Source organism: Erithacus rubecula (assembly GCF_903797595.1).
Source record: "Erithacus rubecula genome assembly, chromosome: 8".
NCBI classification, from domain to species: Eukaryota; Metazoa; Chordata; class Aves; order Passeriformes; family Muscicapidae; genus Erithacus; species Erithacus rubecula.
The window spans coordinates 27,040,063-27,062,911 of record NC_136659.1 but is presented as its reverse complement, the minus strand read 5'-3'; the positions used below and the strand labels follow the sequence as shown (position 1 = coordinate 27,062,911).

The window sequence follows — 22,849 nt, the reverse complement described above, 5'->3', positions numbered from 1 at the left end:
TGCTAAACCACTGCCTTACTTATCCCATGATATTTTATAGCTATAGTATTTGTTTCATTTGACCTTTTCTTGACCACTGTCATTTACTACACATTTTGGCACAGGAAAGGCCTGTTACTGGCATTGTCCTCCCACCAGCAAGGAAACTGCATGACCTCTGAAGACTGACAAATAGTTGGCATGAATTGGGCCCTTCATCACAATCACCAACACCATGGTCCTTCAATAAAATCTTTTCACTGCTGAGGGTTGTCTGACAGGAAAGACTGAAGTGTGGAATGAGGAGTTAGGGGTGGTGAGAAGCTGTGTGTTTAATCTCTAAGGCAGCTAGTCTGGGTAAGATGCACTGGTGGGGTCTGGAGGTGCTTCAGACACCTCACTGTGTGTGTTGTGTGTATAAGGACATAGATATATAACAGGCTTTGTTTCCAAATAACAGCTCTGACTGCACACAGGATGAGGATCATGTGCTGTTCCCTGATGGCTACTGTAAGAGACATCCCTTTTCCTGGTCACTTCTGGATTGTTGGGTTCTCTATAGGGTGAATTTAAGGGTCACAAGGGCCAATAACAAAAGGAGTAGAAGTTCCCTGGTTCCCATTCCTCCCTTATGTCATTAGCAGGGCTGGGACTGAGACACCTGGCTGGCATCTCTGCAGGGTGTGTGGAGGGGACAGATTGGGCACAGGAGTAAAATGTGGTTTGTTGGCCTTCAGAGTTCCTTGCTGAGAGCAGAGGACAGAGGCTTCAGGCTGGGTTCCTGTTCTCAAGGACTGTTTTCTCTGACTCTTGTGTCCTGTTCTTTCTCCAGTTGCTTGACACAGATTTGTGTCTGTCCTCTCCATCTTCAGTTCCCAGCTGTCTGTCCTCTGCCCTGTCTCCTGCAGTCCTTTCCATACCCTGGTGAGGTTTTCCATTCCCTGCAGCCCATGTGTCCCAGCTCAGTAGTGTAGCTGTTTGGCAGAGCAGGTCACACAGCTGGCTGGCTGCAATGTGCTCAGGTGCTTGATTAGCTGACACATCTGTGTGGAGAGCAGCTCCATGGGTCTCTGCTGATTGCTTCACTTGTGGGGCTGAAAACATTGCCACCATTTGTCTTCTAGAAATGTCTGACCCATTTATGCAGCATGATAGTAATGGGGAATGGAGGGAGAAACCTCAGTGATTTATCCATATTTATTAGGCAAGAGGAAAAGGCTCAGGGCATCCCTGTGTAGCATTTTCAGATACACCCATTGGTATATGAATATCAGAGCAGCAGCTGATTTGATTTCTCCTCTTCTAACACAAGGCTATTGCAACATGCACACAAGCAGAGTGTGAACATGTTCAAAAATGAGCAATTTGCAATTTGCTGCATGTTGGAAGAGGAACGTGCTTGCAACAAGACACGTTTTGTTACTGTCACCAGAACTGGAGACATTTCCCATTTGTACATTACATATTAGCACGTACTTCAATTGCTTATGAGTAGTGCAGACTTGTCTAAGCTTTCATTTCATTTCAAGTGTGTTTCTTCAGGAGGTTTACTTTTATTAGTAAATATGTGGAATCTTGATTTATTTTTGTGTGTATTCTCAAGTGTTTAAAAATGGCAAAGTATATTTTGATTCAGACATCCCTGCATTCCTGTCTTGTTTTTTTGTCTTGTACATTTCAGCATCAGCGTGACTAACAAAGAAGTATTTAATGCAATATGTTTGGTTGGTGATTTATTGGAGTTGAAATGTAGAAGGAAAATATGAGAAGCATGCCAAAATTGAAATGTGTTTCGGGATTTTTGCAAAAAATGCTTGTGAAAATATTTTTGTTGGTTTTGCTTTCTGACTGAAGGCATTGCAGGGAATTCCAACTGAAAACATACCTCTGCAATTTGCCTAAAACATGTTGGAGAAGAAACAATTCCAAAGTGGTTGTTATTTAGACTTTTAATTTTTTTTCCAAGTACAACCTGATGGCAATAATCAACTTCAAAGAACAAATCAACCACTGGATAAATGTTCCAATATACAAGTAGAGCTTATGAATTTACTATTTATATAAATGTATGTGCATATCTACATTTTATCTTAGAACTATATAAATTAAGTCTGCTGATTGTTTTACTGAATAATTTTAAATTCACCCTAATGGCTGGGCTTGATTGCATGTCAGTATTTTACATGTTGTAATTATCAATGAGACAGAATCTTTGTGCAGTTTAAAAAAAAAAAAAAAAAACAAAAACATACACCACTGTTGTCCTTGCAGTAAAACATTAATATTGATTTACTGAAATCAAAGAGTCATTAATAATACTTGTGATTGAAATACTTGTGCTTTCAGAACAGTCCAGGCTATTTCCACAGGGCATTCCCTGTCTGTCCTGGATGGATGTGTGATGTGATGTCCTTATGTCAAGGTTGACCTCAGCTGGCAAAGTCTGCAATTGTCATTTGGCAGCACATGGGTCATTTTGTGCTTGCAGCCTTGCTGAGAGGAGTTCCTGGGTGCTGCAGGGGGGACAGGGCCACCAGGTGCCATTAGAGCTGCAGGGCTGGGACACCCCTACATCCTTTCCCACCCCAGATTTCTACCGTGGAATTTGCACTTACACAAATATCACCAACAAATTTTGTAACACTTTTTTCTTCTTCTTCTTTTTCCCCCTCCCTTTTCCCAAGCATCCTGTTTGCAGACATAGAGGGTTTCACCAGTCTGGCCTCCCAGTGCACTGCCCAGGAGCTGGTCATGACGCTGAATGAGCTCTTTGCCAGATTTGATAAGCTTGCAGCTGTAAGTTTTCTATTATAATTTTGTTTCCTCTTGTTTTTATTCTCCTGTTGCAAGAATGACATATTGTGCTGGTTCACTGGATTTCTTAGATATTCACTGCCCTAAAAGGCAAGCTATTGCAAGCATGAACATAAACTGAATACTTCTTTCTTCTTTATTATTCTAATCTTTTTTTTTAGGAGAACCACTGTTTACGGATCAAGATCCTGGGTGATTGCTATTACTGTGTGTCTGGGTTGCCAGAAGCAAGAGCTGACCATGCACACTGCTGTGTTGAAATGGGAATGGATATGATAGAGGCCATCTCGTAAGTACCATATTCCCCACAGAGAAGCTCAAAACAAATGCAAGTAGATTCTCTTTCCTGTTAGTTCTTAATATTAGGAGGAAGGTAACCAAACCAAAGAACTCTGGCCAGCAAAAAAGGGAAACTAGCTGGAACAAAAAAACCAAAATGTTGGTAAGGTTTGGCAGCAGCAAAATAGACATTTGTGTCCACACAGTCATGTAGATATCAGAACTCAGTCTCTAGATGGAAAAGGCAAAGGTTACTGTGATTACTGGAAGTCTTATTCCCAAATGAGTGAATTGCAGAATTGTGAATTCAGAGTATTAATAATAACTTCATTAAATTTCAGATGCTATTCATTTATGTCTCTTCAAACCAGGTTTTTTCTCACCTTAAAATTGCTCTGCTAAGGTCTGTCTTGTATAGTTCAACAAATCCTTCTCTAAAAGGGTCAGATTCAAGGCTTTCGTACTTTAGTTAAATTAATTACTGAAATAAAGCATGAAGTTGCTCTGGCACAGACTGGGACAGATTCATGGTCTTTTTTCTTTATTTCTATTTACTTCCCCATCTTTATTTTCTTCTTTTAAAACCTGTGGTGATGCTTTGTCTGCTCCTGAGGTCAGACTAGCAACTGTGTAAGTCCAGACCATTCCTATGTTTAGAGAGTAAAAAACAGAAGACCTGTATCTAGTTTTATTAGTTGGAGGATTGCAGACAGTGTTGAGTATTCTTTGCACTGTACATGTGCTTTCACAGGCCAATTCTTTCAGAGTTCAGGGAAGGAAGATTTATTTGGTCATCTTGAGTGTATGCAAGTTTAGGTGGAAAGTCCAGTTAGTTTTGGATGGTAAATGAGCTGACCTTGTTATCTGCACCATCCCTGCTGCACAGACTCTTCTGCTCTTTCCCTTCTCTTTTTTTTTTTTTTTTTTTTATTTTCTGAAAGCATCTTCTGAAGTATTAGTGGTACCAACAGAGAAGCAGAAGATCTCTCAGCAGTTCTCCTCTTATTTCATACAGTAAATTGGTGGAGTTTCCACTTCAGCTTGATAAAATCTAGAGGTACCTCCTTGCTGAGCTTGGTATAGTACATCCTTAATCATTTGAATTTCTGCAAGGACATCAATATACCCCCAGAGTTTTCAATCTCATTTTCATAAGATAAATACACAGGGTGAAAAGCAGTGTTTTCACCCAGGAGACCCCATTCAAAGCACAGTGTGCAACAACGTTTCCTTCCTTTGTATACAGTGTACACTGTCAGGACTTTCTACCTTTTCTTTCCCGCTTTTGAACTCCATTGCCTTGCACCTTGCCTTTGTATCAATGTGCAAAATAAGAGGATTTGCAGAAGAGAATGCTGTGTTCATTGCCCAGTTGTTGGCCTGATGGAATCCAGAGGTCTTCACATGTTGCTGTGCAATTCCCCACAAGGCTAAATAACACCAGGATGTCTAGACTTCATTGATTAACTGCAACCCACCTTACCTGGGATAAACACAGAGCTGAGGTGCACTCAGTGTTTGTTTACAAATAGCTCTTCAGCAACCTTTAAAACCTGTTTCCCACTCGCTGTATAATGAATGCATTTAACAATCTTATCTCTTAATAACTCTGGAAGGTGACTCTGTTCTCACTACTCCTGCTCTCCCTCTTCCCCCCTCCTCCCCTAAGGATCAAGATAAGAGGTTTCACAATTAAGGTAACCAATAGCTACTGAACATTTGATTGCAGGTAACAAATAACTACTGAATATTTGATTGCAGACTTCACTAGTGCTGGGCCCTGCCCATAAGCTGATTTCATCTGTGTCTAGTAACAGCAGGGAATGTTACCCCAAATAGGAAAGACTTCAAGAAAATTGTATTCACTGTACTGCTGGTATAAATGAGCTGGGGGAAAAAAAATTAAGGCAACAAAGGATATTTCATTTTTCTGTAAAGAGTAACCAGACTTATTTGTCTGCTGCAAAGCCTGGGCAAAGTCACCTGCTCATCAGTGACTCTGCTGAGAAAAGTTCCCTGGTCATGTGTCAGTAGCATGGCTTGGCAGGGGCTGCAGGAGGGGTTTTAGCACCCAGTGGAGGGAGGAACTGCAGCTGTGTTCCTATCAGGTTTATGGATGCAGCTACATTTTTATTACTCCTGTTCCTTTCTCAAGGTTTGTGGTTGGAGCTCTTTCAGTTCATAAGCCTGTAAGACCTTACCCATATCAGCTTCCTTTACCTGCTAGACAGTCTCTGCTACTTGTTAATAAAAATAATGAATGTCACTTCAGTGAATAGGTAGTGAAACATAAGATAGGGATCATAAAGAGAAAAGAACTCCAAAAGGATAGGAGCTGTTTCAACAAGAAGTCATCTTGGACACTGTTTTAAGGGACATGTTGCACTTGACCTGGAGTCCAGAACTGGTCTATCTTTATTCATGCAATTTCATTAATAACTAAAGCATAAATGTTAGGACTGTGTTGATGTTAAGGAGTTGGGAGGATTTACCTATCCAGATGATGTTATCTGAAAAGGATTGAATGAGCCTGAAAACTGAAGAGATTGATAACTGATAGGTATAAAGTACTCCTTGGTGCAGGGAACTTACTACTCAAAGGAAGGGACAGTGGAATGTGTTGTAGGTGGATTTGCCATGAAGGATGGATGTTCTGGGAATTATGTGATTAGCAATAACAAAAAGCAGAGTTGTTCTGAAGGCCTTTTCAAGACTTTTCCCTACCCACACTCCTAAATGTATTTCTCATGTGAACAGTTTTTGAAGTTAATTTTTGCAATAAAGGGGAAAATCCACAAAGTATTCCAGCAGTCTTTTTGGCAGCAAGCAGAGCATCCAAAACCTCATTACATTCAGAACTTGAGTATTTGTAGCTGCCTGTTTGGAGTGACTGCAATAGATGTGGTTCTCTGGTTTTGCTGCTGTAAGGCCTGTTCAAGCTTTCCAGCTTCAGTGGGGTATTTCACACACATATCATATTTCATCTGTGGAAGAGTTGATGCTTGCTGCCATACAGACAAATTAAGATCTCTGAAATCATTTCCTTTTTCTCTTTGCAACATGCTATTACTCTTAATGAGGCTCAGTGCTGGCAGGTTATGTCCAGCTTTGGTATGGAAACCAGAGACCAGCACTTTAATCCTTTTACTGCCCCAGAGATAATTTTTTTATGAGTTCTCAACTTGATCTGAGTTCAGTGTACATGGATTTACTCCAAGAGCTCCATGTTCTGATTAGGGCTCTTCTTGGCCAGCCTGGCCATCCATGAGCAGCACAGCTCGTCCAGTTTTGTTCTGTTGTCCTGTTGATGTGGATGAGCTGCACTGTGTGTATCTGGGAATAATTTATGGGCCATTATGGATTTTTGTGTTCTGGATGCAAGTTTGTGCTGCTGACTGCAACATTCAGTTGTTGTAATGCCCTTGTCCCCGTGTCTCTTTTCAGGCTGGTCCGTGAGGTTACGGGTGTCAATGTCAACATGAGGGTTGGAATCCACAGTGGCAGAGTTCACTGTGGGGTCCTGGGCCTGAGGAAGTGGCAGTTTGATGTGTGGTCCAATGATGTCACCTTAGCCAACCACATGGAAGCAGGGGGCAAAGCTGGGTGAGTATCTTCATCAAAGCTGTTGTGTTTATCCATGAAACTCCCACACTAAATGTGTAGGAGTAGTGGCACTGCTAAATCAATTGGGGTTTATTGCTTGCTAGTTCCAGAACAGGGAACCCATCCCTGACAGGGCCTGGCTTTTTACAAAAAAAACCAAAACTTGCCTGTCTTTTGTCTCATTCAAGGCGCATCCACATAACAAAAGCAACCCTGAACTATCTCAATGGAGACTACGAGGTGGAGCTGGGCTTCGGGGGCGAGCGCAACGCTTACCTGAAGGAGCACAGCATTGAGACCTTCCTGATCGTGAGGTGCAGCCAGAAGAGGGTAAGGACAAACAAAATAATGCAGGTTTAGGGACCTTTAATAACCTGATCTCTCAGTGACAAAAATTCCTGTTTCTCTCTCCTCTTCCTGAGCTTGTATGTGCGTAGATGGAACAGCCACCATCTACAAAGGTGTCTGCATCAAGCTCTTTGTAATTCTTTCAAAGAAATTGTCCTCAGTTGTTTTCACATTCATGTTGAAAAATGTTGTTAATATAGATATATATTTTGTAGAAGTAATAGATTAAAACCACAAAGATCTTTTCTCTGTCAGATTACTGAGGTGATTTTGTCTGCCTGCTCACCACGTGAACAAACTTGAAGATTAGAGCAGTTCCTATCATTGCTTTTCAGCCTGCCTTTCTGAAGATGAGAAAAATTGGCCCACTGTAATGATTGATCATCATTGTGACTGTAAGATGAGATCATAGCAACTGTGACTTGGGTCAGGCTACACAAAATAAGGCTGTGAGGGCACTACTGACTTGAACTTGATTCAAACTCAAGTGGACTTCAGCTGATAAATCTTTTTGTGACATTGCTGATAGCAAATGATCACTAATTTGTATTCTTTTTGAAAATGGTAGACTGAAATACTAGATAAGGATCTTTTGGATCTAGTTGAGCATGGCCAATAATATTTCTCTCAGTAACTTCTGCACTGTAGCCCCTACTTTGCTATTCCCAGTATGGGCAAGCATATGCAGATTGGTCTGAATTGAAAGTGATTTCATATGTTTCTGAATCTAAAACCAACTAAACCTTCCCACATCTGTAAATATGACTGCCATGAGATTAAGTGAATTAGTGTTTGTGACATGTTGCAACAGCATGGTTGATTTGAATAACCAACACCTGTACAGAAAGACTTTGCTACCATTGCCTCATTTCCTGAGAGAATGGAAGTCTTAAATCTCCTTAATGGATATTGTGTAAAAAGTCTCCAAGAAAATCCCTTATCATCTGCTAAAGAAAGAAGCTGATGCTTTGGTCTCTATCTGCTCATGAAATAAATCTCATTAACAATTGTCAATCTTCGAAAGAGGATTAGAACTTGCAGTGCAAGGTTATTGTTCCTGAGCATCACTGCCTGTCAGTGAGCCAGCTGATGTTTTAGGTATCTAAATCACTTCCTCTTTGCTGGGCAAATTTAAGAATATAAGCCAAAATTTAAAAAAAACCTGACCCTTGTGGTCAGACCCCATCTTTTGGAGTGGAAAACCTTTACTGACTTCTTAAATCATGCAGTCATCAGGTTGTCTGCATGTTCTTGTGGAAAACCAAAAGTTTATCTGGAGACAGGATGAAGACATAAGATCAGGATTCTGTTGCTTGCAAGTGTAGACAAAAAACCTCAGAAACAGACACTTCAGAGTGCTTGGCACCTGACTTCATTTCTGAACACAGGTTGTATTTTGAGTAGGAGATTGGACAGAGACTCATAAGAGATGTGGATTCCATTCCAGACATAGGTTTTTGAGGAACTCACATATTTATGCCTTGAATTGCCATAGAAAATAAAATGTGAATTCTTAAACTGCTTTATATGTATTTATTGCAGCTCTGTTACATAGTGTAGCCCTTAGCTGAAGTCTCTGAGCACTGCAATAATGCTGCTGTACTGTGCTGTGTCCCAGAGTACCTAAAAATTAGGACATTTGCTTGACTTATGTAATTATTGGGCTAAACTGAAAGATAAAAAAGCAGCTACCCAGTGTCATGGGTATTAGGTGTTTGGAGTTTGAGGAGCTTCTGGTTTGCACATACTGCTGCAACTTTTGTGCTCCCACAGCTATTTTTTATCTCTCTGTGAATAGTTTCATAGAATCATAGAAAGCCTTGGACTGGAAAGGACCTTAAAGATCATCTTGTCCCAACCTCCCTGTCAGGACAAGGACACTTTCCTTTAGACCAGGTTGCTCAAAGCCCCATCCAGCCTGACCTTGGACATTTCCAGGGATGGGACATCCACTATTTCTCTTGACAACCAGTTCCAGTGCTTAAAGTTCTCTCCCTGTTCAAAAACTCATTTTCACCTAGCATGAAGATCAGAAGTGAGAAAAGCTTTTGGCCATTGTCAGTTCTGTCAGTCTTGTACTTTTTGCCTGATGGCTGGCAAAGTTCTGCTACTTTACTTTTTCCTTTCATTTCTGCTTGCTTTTAATGACTTCTTGTGATGCATTTAGACAGGTTTTCAGCTCATTCTGTTCCAGTAATGGCCATAAAATGTTCTCCTATCTTAGTGAGGAGTTCCTGTGAGTTGTGTCTGGGTTCCTGCTGTCCTAGCACATAAGGCTTGGCATTAGCATTGACCTGAGAGCAGATCCAAGTAACTGCCTGAGCTATTCCTCAGTTCACAAAGCAGAATTATCTGGACACCTGGTTCATCAGTCCCACAGCCATCAAAACCTAACTATACCATAAGTTATGATAAATAGATAGAATGTAAGGTTATGTGTTCTGTACCTTTTCTGCTTACTGTTGCCATGGGGAGACACTTGAATTTTCTGTCTTTTTTATTGTTGTTGTTTGACTTTTTCATCATGTTAATGCCATTCCTTGGGCACACAGAGTAAGTGGGAGGAACATCTATCTAATATTTTTATTCCAGGAACTGAAAATAGCTTATTCTTTGAATTTTTTTTTCTTTTTCCTTTTTAAAAATGTTATTAACTGGAATATAGTTAATGCAGTTTTAGGAGGGAAAAAAGCTAAATTCTGCTCCCTCACTCTTTAATTATATTGCTAGGCCTGAAAATGTAGTCCTTGTTTTCTGTCTGATACACAGAAGAGTTGCTTTCTATTAAAAGAACAAAATGCAAAGTTTTAAAATCCAGTCTTTTTGGATTTTTTTTTCTCATCATCTTTACCTCCACATCTACTTTCACCTTTCTGTTTGCCCTGCCCTGTGATTCTGCTGCCCTCATGGGTGAGCATTTCCCTGTGAAGCATATAAAAATATGAAATGAGCAGGTTCTGCCATAAAGTTCTGTTGAATCTTTTGCTGTGGTTTGCTTGCTCCCATTAGTGCTAGCACTGGGCTGCTCTAAAATCTGGCTGCTCTGGATTTCTGCTGTCTGTCAGCAACTGGAGCCCCTCTCCCTCTCCTTTTTTCTCCTGAGACAGACTCTTGTAATGTCTTCACACAACAAAGAGACAAGCACAAGCTCTCATAATTTCTTGCTCATCAAATGAAACCTTTACCTTTTGCAAAGTTGGGTTATCTCAGCGTCTTCTATTTATTCTGTCATGAACTAATGTGATTCCTGATAATGAAATGAAGTTTCTGTCTGTGATCTCTAAGGAAGTGATTATGCATTTTGCACACTTGAATGTCTCAAGTTGTGTTTCTACTATGTTAGTCCTCAAATATTGGGTGCTAATACTCCTTTCCTTCCTATCAAATACACCTGTGCTGCTCTTGTCAGCCAAATCTGTCATTGCCCCCTTGCTGCCAGGTGAGATAAGAAAAAAATTCAACCAAATCTGCCCTAAGAGCAGTAACTGAGTAAGTCTGCTAGTAACTTTCATCCAGACTAATCCTTCCTTATTCAACACTGTCTCTTGCCATTTCCCAGCTTCATATTCCCCACCTGTCTCAGCCCTTGCTCTCCAGCACAGCACTCTGTCAAATGCTCTATGGAAGAAACAAAGCCAGTGACAGCTACTGCATTTTTTCTCTTTAGAAAAACTTGGATTCAAGGCTGTTAATCCAAACCCAGCATTTGCTGCTCTACAAGCTCTCTGTCATGATCACTGACTAAATAATTATTAAAAATCTCTGTTACCAGAACTGAAATGGAATTTGGCAGTTTTCCATAGGTCTGGAATGGAGGTTGTCTTTCTGACTTCAGTACATCACACTTCCAAGTTTTGCTTCCAGACATGGTTTAGTGGGACTTGGCAGTGCTGTGTTTACAGTTGTATTTAATGATCCTAAATGCAACCTAAATGATTCTATGATTCAATGCTTTCCATTTATAACCCTATGGTTATGAGCCTTCTTCCCTTTTGCTCTACTGTGGCAGTAGTGATTATCTGGAAAAAAACAATCTGCTCCTTCAGTTCTATAGTAATGAAGAATTTTAAGTTCCTGTTACCCTCACATGGTATAGGGTGATTTACACAGGGTAACTTCAGTTCTTATCCAGTTAATTTTCGCATTCATTTGGATATGTTTGTAATGAACTTAATACATTATCAAGGTAGAAATACAGGTATTCTCCAAGGAGATCTTTGCCTTTCTTCCTTACTGGCTTCATTCTTTACCTGAAAGTCTGTATTTCCAGATAAAGAGCAATTTATCAGCTACAATTACTAAAACTGTTGCCCACATTTTAGTGATTCCCAAACTTAACCCCTAGGCATTGCAATGGCCTGCACAACAACGTCTTTACTCTGCTACAGAGTGTAGAAGTGTTTTATCCATGTTACATGGGGCTTTTTTAGTCTTACCCTGCTGACTGTAGTGTTCCTATTGCATAACTCTGGTCCTCCACCTTCACAACTTTTATATCCGCCCTTCTGAATCTTGTTCAAAACATTTTTCCCAGTCATTATTGCTATCTTATCACTTCCCTGATATTCTTACAGTACTCTGTTTAATTATTCCCAGTTCCTGTGCTGCCCAAGTCTCTGGTGTTTGTGCAGGACGTGTCTCTTGGTGATTGTTGCTCACTTTCTGCTCTTCTCTGAGATCAGGTGCTGCACTAATTTGCAGAACCATCACAACTACTCTTCCCAGCACTTCAAAGCTTTACTCTGAGAAGGCTGGAAAAGTGTGTGTTTGGAGGAGTGGGAAACAGACCTTAAGGTGAATAAGACTTTGACAGCACATAGTTTTACATCTAGTTTTATCATCCTCAACACTGTCAGAAATGGGGAATGCTTTGCTTTGAACACGAGGAGAAACAAAATGTGCAAACAGATGAGCAATGCTGCTGACCAAACATGCTGTGCTGAGTGCACAAAGTCTGCAAAGGGAAAAAATTGTTTATTTTTTCTAATGTCTTTCAATTGATTACACTTGGGTGTTTCTTTTAACAATAGCAGGTACACACCAGTTTCAGAAAGGATTGTTGATGGTGGCCTTGAAACAGCTCAATAAAACTTTGGCTGTAACTCCTAAAAAAACAATTCTCATTCTTTTCTAAATAGCCCTGGAATTCCGTCCAGCTGAAGAAACAAAATGGGCCTTTAAATGTTGAGCATGTGACTCTCCTAAAACACAATCAATCTAATGTGATGATTCCTCAATTTAACACATTTAATCAGAGCTCAGCAGGGTTCCACTCATGTAGATTTATGAAGGCAGTGGTTTGGAGCATGTAACGCTACCAGAAACATCATGCACATGATGACTTCAAGAAAATTTAAAGAATAATATGTAGATAAATCTGATATGGCTGATCCATAATCAGATTTCCCCATTGCACTGATAGTAATCAGTATATTGGAAAATCCTATCACACACACTAAAGAAGTAACAGGTATTTTTGATTCTATTGATAAGTACAAGAAAACCTTCTGCAGTTTTGCTGTAGCATTACTGTAGCTCAGTGTGTGGGAACTGGTGGTGGGAACACAATAAAACCCCTGGGAATCAGATTTACAGTCTCTTTGTGAGTCCAGATTTGAAAAGTTCCCACAACAGCTTCCTGGAGTTTAGCCACCTAAAATCTGAAAAACTCATTGCTGTCAGAAACTTTTGCACCTTCTTCTCTTATTGGTAGTACCTGTAATGAGTAGGACTGAAAGGTATCACCACTTCTCTTTCTTTATTCTTCTTTTCCACTCTTGTTTTGCCTTAGGCAGCCTTGTGTGCAAGTTGTCCTCATGCTGTCACTTAGCCAGGAAGAAACAGAGGAGGCATCCTCATAAGTTTCCACAGAGAAGCTGTGACCCATCTAATGCTTCATTTTTAGAATTTAGAGCTTGTTATTTTCATCACTCACTGAACAAATTATTTTTGCAGAAAATAAACTATCTCAAGTTTTTAAAACAACAGGTTTTATTTTTTCTTTAATAAGTGCTGATGTTAACAGCAAAGTCCTATTGTTCGAGATGACGTAGTAGAGCATTATGTAATGTGGAAAAGCAAAAGTGCATGGTGCTTTTATATATGTTTTAATCTGATTGGAAATATTGCTGAAACAGTCCACAATCCAGTGGAAACTTCCTACAAGAGGTGGGGGGGAAATACTGCCAGAGTTCTTGAAACCATGGAAAATTTATGGCGCCTGACCTCATGGTTAGAAACAATCTCAGAAATACATGTTTACCCATTTGTCCTGTCCTTACCTCAATCCAGATGTGTCAGTAAATATGTATGAGGTCTTTTATTTCCTTCAAATTCATCAAGCAATGCTTCAGACTCATTAGCACTTGCAGCAGGCACGAGGATCACTTGTGGGCTGAGAGGGGTAGTGTGTCTTCATGGACTTTGGCATTAAGCCTTTTCTCAAATTCTAACCAAATTTACCAACTCATGGGGCAAAAACCTCCAGTATATCTCTTTTATCATCTGTTGATGTAATGGCATTTGTAAAGTAACCACATAGCTTTGCTTTTATGGGTCCCCAGACTAATTTCAACAACTTGGAATTTTTATTTGGTTGAAAACCCTCCCCTTAGCTGGAATAAAATGGATTGACAGTGTCACTTCTGTTATTGAAAAACAATATCTTATTTGCTTGGAGATAATGAAATTGTATTTCCTACCAGTTTTCTGGCATCACATCATAAAAGAAAGAAGCATAACTATGAAAAAGATTGCATAACTGAAAAAAGCCACAAGAAAGTATTACAAATTATGGCAAAGAATATAAAGAGCAGCAAGTCTTAAAAAACAAAACCTCAAATCAACTCAAATCTGGTCATCAAGATTTCATCACATTAATGTATTTTTAGAAACATTTAAAAGATGTCTCTCCTGGGGGTTATCCAGTGGCTCTGTCATGGTTGCTCATGTGAAACTCAGCTGGTGCCAAGTGCTGGAATTCTCAGCCACTGCAGATGAGCCAGTGGTGGGTTTAGTGTGGGGAAGAGTTGATGTGGGAGGCACTTGCTGTCCTGGGAATATCCATGCAGGAGCACCTGTGGTTCCCCTGATGGTGATCCCAGGGAGCTGACAGCTCTCTTAGGTCTGCTCCCACAGGCTTTCCTCTCTTGGCATCCTGGCAGGGTGCAGGTCTTTGCTGGCACCCTGAGCTGCAGGACCACTGCTGCTCACTGTCCAGGGCCAGCTGCCTGCTCCTGTCACAGGTGGCCCCATGTCCCCAGCCTGTGGCCACAAAGCTGCAGCCCCTGTGCTCAGCAATGTTTGTGCCCCATGGTGAGCTGTGGTCTCAAGGGAAATGTCATTGTAGCTGTCTCTTCCTTGCAAGGAAGAGAGAAGATGATTTCCCCTGCTTGTCAATCAGGCAGCTTCCTCCAGCACTGAATTTCAGCAAGCCTTTTTAAATTTCTTTTTAAAAACCCTAATTTAAGGCAGCACAGCACTTGACATTTAACTCTGTGGTTACCATGGAGATAACACCAGGTATTTTGCAAACTCCTGAGAGGTACAAGTTACACTGAATAGTGGGGAATCAAAATAAATAGGTATGGAATGCAGACTCCAGGCACGAAAAGCAGTGGACCTACTTGTATTGTCAAATAACACTTGAACCAAAATTCTAGAGCTGAAAGCAATGGAGGCTTTCTTTCTGAATAACTCAGTTGCCTGCAAATCCAAAATTAACTATTAAGTCTGGTTTTTTTTTTTTTCTCTCTAATGTCATTGAAGCAGCAATTCTCTTGGAAAAAAAGTTTAATCTTTCAGGTAATAAACAGCAATCCTTACCTTCTGAATTTTCAAGCTCTCCAGAGTTTGTATTAAGCAAGGATATAATAATTGGCACCCCACTGCCTTCTGAGTCAGTACAGGTAAATCACACAATCCTCCCTGAGCCAGTCTGCAGTGCAGCCCTTGCTAGAGGGACTTCTGTCCACAGAACACATTCCACGTGGAAACCTGCCTGTCTTTTTGGCTAGGGACTATATTCAAAATAAGGAGTAATCTGCCTGTTGTTGAGCCTGGTTACATGCTGCACTTCTGTGCACATGGAACTGGCACTGAGCTTGAATGAAACGTGTGCTAACCCTGTGCTAACCTCACAGCAAGCTCCCATTGCAGCCAAGAGTCAAAGCCTTGATAACAAAATCAAAGACTGTCCAAACTTCAGAAGAATCAGTGTCAATGTCAAACTGGAAGCTAGCATTAGAGTTGGGAATACCATTTTGTCCCACTCTGCAATTGCATTACCCTTAACATGTACACAGTTGTTTGCAAGGTTTACATGCTTTCCTTAGCTTGTCTGGGAATATGCTCTTGGAAGTGTGGAATATGATTTGCTTATGCCTATGGAGAAAGGTGTCCTGTATTCCCATAGCTTCAAGGAGATTCAAGGCTCCTGTTCTTCAACCAAATCAATTGTTGTTGTTTCTCTTCTAGATGTAACTGTGTAGTATCTCACCTTGGAGCTGCAATTTCCTATCTGAAATTATTTGGTTTGATTCAATTTGCTAATAAAAAAAAAAACAGATGTCTCCATTTTGGGATACTCCCTGTGTTTACACAGGTTATGGTGGTTATTCAGAACAAGTAAAGGAATAAAATGGTGGGCACCACTTTAAGTGTTCTAAAATAAGAGACAGAGATGTTGGACTGGAACTGCTTCTGATCAGCTGCTGCTTCAAGGTGCAAAGCCAGCTTTTGGAGTGAGAGATGCTTGGAGAATGTGTGCCCTGTGAGCATTTGGAAGCTGATTTTGCCTTTCTCCCTGGTTTGTGTTGCAGAAAGACGAGAAAGCCACGATAGCCAAGATGAACCGGCAGCGAGCCAACTCCATCAGCCACAACCCCCCGCACTGGGGCGTGGACCGGCCCTTCTACAACCACCTGGGGGCTCACCAGGTCTCCAAGGAGATGAAGAGAATGGTAATGCCTTGCTCTGTGGATATGCATTTATTTTCTTCTTAATCCAGCGTTATTTATCCCTCCTGCTTTGTCTGAAGGTTTTTACAACCCCGAGGGCGTTTTCCAAACGGGGGGTGGGAAATTCTCCTTTGACTCCAGAAATAACAATAATCGGTACATCTGGAGGTGAGTGACTGTGAGATGAGGCACAAGGTGTTTTTTGAGAGGGGCAGGGAGGCTGAATGGCACAAAGAAGGCTCTTTTGTCTGACTTGTCCCACATTCTGAGCACTCACCCAGGCTGTGAGAGAAGAAGTGATTATCTGCAAAATCTGCTCCATAACCCAAGCATTCAAGAGGCATCTGACATACATTTCTATTAGCTCAGTACCTGCAGAGGTTCCTGGCTTGCATTGTCACAGCCAGGTCCTGTTCTCTGAGCTGTGTGCTCGTGGGGCCCCAGGGATGTCACTGCCTTGTTTAATCCTGGAGAATACATCCTTGAGTACATGGGTTAATTGGCCTAAGGTAGCAGGCATCTTCATTTTTTTTCTTGTACCTTTCACAGTCTTTCTAAATTAAAATGAACAAGAGCTAATTGCCAATTCAATTGCACTGAGAGGACTTTTATGGCTTATTTTACAAAGGTGTAGATTATATCCTTGTTTTCTTCAATAAAGCTTAAGAAGATAGTTTATAATATAGTGGCTACTTTTAAAAATAATAGAAATATTTAGCACCTCTATAATTGCATGCATAATCAGATTGTTCTATAACCTTATTTATGCTGTTTTGACCCTTCATGCACATAGTCAAAAGTGTCTGTTTGTTACTCACTTTCTTGTCTGTAGTCAAAATTCTGTTCCAGGTTACCAAAGCCTTTAAGTATTTAAAAAAATTTATGAACATGGCATTTAATCCCACAGTTTAAAAATTTGTGCATAGCTATAAGAAACTGCATATGGTATCTTTTAAAGATAAAAGATAAAAATTAAAGATAAAGAAAAATGCTGGCACATTTATTAATAGTTGGCACTAATATTATTCAATCTTAATATTATTTTACAGTGCTAAAATAAATTTCTCAGTCTCCATAGTAATAGTAATGTTTCTTTCATTTCTCAGATCTCCAAATGAGGGCTTCTGACATGAGCATACAGATCAGTGGAACTGTGCATTTTTTATGTGGGCTTTTCAATAGGGTATGCTCAATAGGCATGACATTATTAGAAGAGACTAATCACACTAGCACATAATTATAATTATAAGTTTCTTTGAATAGCTTTTAATGGGTTCTTGAAGCCTCCAGTTCAGAAACAAGGTGTATGTATGCCAAATGGTTCTGTGCTTCTTGGTGTTAATTACAGTTTGCTGTGCCTAGCTGGTTGTTCAGTTGGAAAAACATAATTATTTATTGAAATACCAGGCTGAGTCCTAAAAACTTCGCTGCCCCTCACTTGTAAGAGGAAAGACTTTTTTTTTTTCCTTATGTTGCACCTTTCCTTGTAATGCTATTTGCCTTCTTGAAAATTCAGCAGCTCAGAAAGTCTTTTCTACTCAATCTGCCTCTTGTATTAAGCTCTCTTTTGAGAAGCTGATGTTGCATGCATCAGGCTGTTTCTTGAAAACCAATTGAAACCTGAGTCAGATGTATTATTTTCAGCTATTTTTGTTGCTTCTATGGACTGTTGGGTTTTTTTTAAATATCTGTTATTTACAGATTTACAGATCTGCTATGTTTGAGATGCATTAGTGAAATGCAAACATGCTCCCCATGGCTTCCCCATTTTAATATCTGCTAGGTGGACATTTTAGAGATTAGAACACAGGACCAATTTGTCCATCTCCTGTCTCAACTCTCTCTCTGTTAATTTCTTATGTACATATGCATTTCTGTGTACCACCCAGCTTTACAATCTCTAACACTGCATTACATGTATGCTGTGTGTGCTTAATGCATGCACAGTGCTGTCTGCAAACTGCCTGCTCAGAAATACAAAATGCAGAGAGACAGAAGGAGAGCAGAACTACAGAGGCTTTTATCAGTACTCCTCTGGGATGACATGTCATTGATCTTGGTAAGCAGCACCAGCTCTCAAACCTCCTGAAAATGTGCTCTCTGTTCCACATCACCCACCTTTCCCCAGACCTTTTGCATGTTGCTAAATGTTGTCTTTCTTCTTGGAAGCTGTGACCATGTAAGGTTGGGTTAGTTCTAAGTATTATGCCAGAGGTGGGTAGTGCAACATTGCCTTTCTCTGCAAGACCTGGAGCTCCTTAGCTCTGCAATTTCAGAACAGGTATTTGTAAGGGTAATTGTAAGATAGTCCTCAGGCAGGAGCCAGGTAATATTGCAGTGATGTGCAGTTCCATTATATTATTATGTAGATATGAATACATTTGTGTGCAGGTAATAATACAGATGGTTCTGAAGTGCACTGGGTTTTGTCACAAATGTAAAACATTTTACATTTTAAAGACAACCCTATTTGCAGAAAAAAAAACCAGACAGAGTTTTTTTGTGGCTCTACTTACAGTTCCCTGAAAGACAATATTAAAGTTTCCTGAATTGCATTTTTGGGAAGGCACTGTTATATTTAATAGAAAACAGAAATATTTTGGCCATTTTTCTTTCCAGTGAATGCTGGCTCTGGTAGCTGTCTCTATTCTTAGGATATATTAGCAGCAGTCTGAGAGGAGATGGATTAGCATCAATTGCAGCCCTATATTCTTTTTTCTCTGCTCCTCCTGTTTAGTCACAGCATTTCACTGTGCTGCCATGTCTGGGCACATCCCCAGTGCAGCTGGTGGGGTTTGTGTGGAATGGCAGGGTGGGCAGTGCCATGGGGAGCCCTTTGGTCCCTGCTTCTCTCCATGTTCTGACTTGCACCTTAACCTGCACCAGGTCCAGCAGATTTTCCATGATGTTTCTAGTGAAAGTTTTTCCCTTGTGCACACAGGAGTTTTTTCAGACACTTACACATATCCTACACATGTCCATGTGGTAGTAATCCTAAAATGTCTGGAAAATGGGAGTCACTTTCCTACTCCTACCCTGGCTAACTGGGGCATGAGTCAGATGGGGCTGCAGCTATGTCAGCTCATCCCATCCAGCCCAACAGCCCCTGCATTTTCCTTGTGCACTAGTCTTCTCTCCAGACCATAACAAATCCTTCTTTTTCCCTTCCCATTGCTTAGCAGGGGCCTTTCTTACTCTGCAGAGCCTCCAGGGAGGCAGCAGCCCAGAGACATCAGTGCTGCACGCTGCTGATGCTGACCTGCATTAGCTGGTGGAGCCACTGCCCTGAGCAGGCTGGAGAATGTGCAGAGGAAGGTCAGGTCCAAATGCCCTGGGAGGGCAGGAGCCCTGCTCTGAGCTGGCAGCCCTGCTCCCTGGCCCTGGGGCACAGAGCAGCTCAAGAGCTGCCCCAGGCAGGCAGGAGAACCTGCACAGCATCAACTCAGTGCTGTACCCAGAGCAGGAGCAGAGCCTGCCACAGCCTGCCAGAGCAGCAGAGCTGCTTTGTGTTTGTCTTGCCTTTTACAGCTTGTTTCCTAAACAAAAGCAATCAGTCCAGGACCAGCAAATGCATCTCTCTGGAAATGGAGACTTTTGTGCTGCTCATTCCCCCAAGTCTCCACAAACCAGCCTTGTCTTCCCCACTGTCTCTCTAGTCCAGTTTGTAATGGCAAAAGGGTCAAAAATAAGTGGACTTAAAAGCATTTGAGAGTACAGGTATATTTATAGCTGTAACAATATTTATACACCACTGAGAAATACTTTGCTTTTCCCAGTATATATTTCAGAGGGCTTTTATAAATATTGATGAGTTTTAGACTTCTGGAAATAATACTCATGTCTCAGTTTTCATCAGTGAAACAAAATTGCTATTAAAGAAAAACCAATTTGGGGATTGTAGTTGACTGTAAACTGAAAGATGTTTGTTGTAAACAGCAATAAAAAGGCAAATGTTGATACTTTCCAAAATTATGGGGCTGTTCTAGATGACAAATTATTCTCTTGCATCTTTTACTCTACCCAGCATTATTAAGTTTGTATCCAGTAAAGCACATCCAGTTTGGGATTACAATAATTTAGGAGAATGTGGATGAGTTAACCTAGTGGACAAAATTGCAAATTAGCAGAGTTTTCAACAGTGTATCCTCTGAAAGTGTTGAAATGTTGTGTTTGCTCTAACCTAGAAGGGAGAAGACTGATTAGAAAAAAAAAGTCTTCAAATACAGGAATGTTTATAAGGGCAAAACATAATGATAAATCATTCTCTATGACTGTAAAGGGCAGGTTTAAAAATAATCATCCTAATTTGCTGAAAAGAAGGTATAAGTAAAAAAAAAACTTAAAGCAAGGAACAGGCTGTATAAGAAGCTCGTAAAATCCCTGATTTTCCTGAACAAATTGTAATTATTTTGTTCAGGGCTTTTCAATCTGGAGTGCCATCACGAAATCCTTTGCAAATATCTAAACAATAAGATCAAAAAGATTCTATTAGGAGAATGTATAGGGAATAAATAGCATATGAATGAGATAGATGTAAAGATTTTAGAAAGTTTCCAATCTAGGCTGCATGGAGCTTTGTGCCATCAATCTGCCCCCTTTGAACAGGAGCCAGCTGTACCCCCAGCATTGCTGACTGTTACTGGTCTAGCCCTTGTTTAAAGACCTGAAAGGATGGAAATTCCACAGGCTTGCTGGGCATTCTCTTCAACAGTTTTATGATTTTTCTTGATGTTTTACTTTACATGTTCAGTTTGAAACCATGGTGCTGCAGGAGCTATTCACAGCAGATAGCAGTTTAATTTTCTCTCCCTTACAATTATCTTTGTGGTTGGAGACCATTACCATGTCTCTGCACAGCCCTGATTCTCTCATGAAGCTTGTTCTAGGTGGTGCTTTCCATCCTGTTGGTTGTTCTTGCTCCCACTGAGCACTTGGTAAGAGCAAGCACCCTCACTGAACCCAGCCCTCATCTCTGGTTTTATTAACCAGGGAATCATGGAATGGCCTGGGTTGAAAGGGACATTAAAAATCATTCTGTTCCAACCCCCATGTTGTAGACAGGGACACCTTTCCTAGACATTTTTCCCAGAGTTCCATCCAACCCAGCCTTAAACAATTCCTGGGAAGAAGCATCCACCACCTTCCATGTTAGACATGATATCACAAAATGACAAAATGCCTTCAATTCCCTGGCAGATTAATTGTGTCAGGGGTTCTAATCATCTGTGGGAAGTCCTGCTGTTGGATCTTAAGGCTGCCATTCAGCCATCATACTTGTTTCACACTGCCTGGTATGACAGCTTAGCTTGTTTCATGCTCTGGGGAAGGTTTTCTTCAGAAACAGGTACCCTGAGTTGTTACAATCAAACATGAGCAGAGTGGATAAGGGGGTTACTGAGGGTCATAGATGCTTGGCAGATTTCCTTTCATTTTCCAGCTGCTGGAAAGCTCTAATATTAGGAAGTTTAGAAACAGAAAGAATAAGTCCTAAAGATTGCAATGCTGGTTTCAGTCTGACCATGCCTCTGTAATGAGTCTGAGTACAGCTAATGAACCATTTAATTTGCAGTGAAATTGTGTATGAAGTTGATGTTAGTTATACAGTGAAAAACTGACATAAAATCAAATAGAGATTATATATGTGTAGGAAATATTACTGCATGCAGATATTAAAGATGTGAGACAAGATTATAAAAATGGATCCTGACTATGGCTGGCATGATAAAGAACAAGCTCTTTCAGGTAGGCACTGCCTGATTCCTTGTGCTGCTGCTCAGAGCTCTGCACATCCTTCTACATGATATTTGATTGCTTGGTGTTTGTTTGCTAATGAAACAACACTTATCTACAAGCAGGGTCATTCAATGATAAAATAATTCTTTGTTATGTTCCCCCTGTACTAAATCAAAAGGTTCTTTGCAATTTGCATTGTAAATACAGCTCATTTCCTCTCTTTATGTCTCCACGTTGCCCTTACAATAGATCTTGTTACTTGGAAATCCAAACTGGGGAATAGGTGCCTCAGAGGAACAGATGCCATAGCTGGTTCTGAGCCAATTCTACCTCTTAAATATCAGAAACAACTAAAATTGAAAATAAAAGCTCCATAGGACAAGTTTTCCTCAGGCAGCTCTGTCAAAGAGAATTGGTTTTGAGTCCATGAATTAGGCACCCAGGGTTCACCCTCCTTCTAAAGGTTTCATTTAACTGCAGGTCATCATTATCCTCTTTTCCAGCAATCATCTGCTAAATTTGGTAATTGCAACACTGACATCAGAAAAGCTGGACAGGGCCCCCCAATGGAGAAGAATTTGACCCATTATTTTTTCACTGCTATTGCAGTAATCTAAGTCGTAATCAAGCAGGGAGAAACTCTCAAAATCCTTTCTTCTGTAATCTCCACGTATTGCTATAGATCTGGGAGGAAATTGTTAGCCTAATCTGGGTTTTATAGGGCCAGTTTGGTTTTGATAGCCCTCAAACAGCAAGGGGAGGAATCCCATCCAGCAGTTATGCTGTTCAATTCCTTTGGTGCTCACCTGGAGAAAGGGTTTGCCTGATTCACACGATCCACGGGATCTCATATAAATGAGAGGGAGTACAATGTACATTGCACAAATTACCAGAGGCTTTACACTGTTTTGTATCCTCATCTGCTAGCCTAACTTTTATTCTAGCTCATCAGGACTTGCAATCATCCTTGATTGCTTCTTAAAAAGAGGGATAAGAAGCCCTCTTTTAAAGAACTAATCAATGCAACAGCAGATCTGCAGCTGCTATTGAGAAACCTAGATAGAGCATAATATTTGCTTGGAAGCCTTGCACTGATAATTTTTTCACCATTCAGTACCCTTTTCTAGAATAAATTT

At 40.6% G+C, this 22,849-nt stretch overlaps 1 protein-coding gene across 1 annotated transcript in view; it reads left to right on the top strand.

Moving 5' to 3' along the window:
• The window catches only part of ADCY5 (adenylate cyclase 5), a 200,060-nt gene that overhangs the window by 141,665 nt on the left and 35,546 nt on the right, over nt 1-22,849 (top strand). The window contains exons 4-8 of the mRNA XM_079311027.1: nt 2,664-2,775; nt 2,955-3,082; nt 6,517-6,675; nt 6,864-7,005; nt 15,843-15,983. Of these exons, the coding sequence (XP_079167153.1) occupies nt 2,664-2,775; nt 2,955-3,082; nt 6,517-6,675; nt 6,864-7,005; nt 15,843-15,983 (682 nt within the window). The remainder of the gene's footprint in view (nt 1-2,663; nt 2,776-2,954; nt 3,083-6,516; nt 6,676-6,863; nt 7,006-15,842; nt 15,984-22,849) is intronic.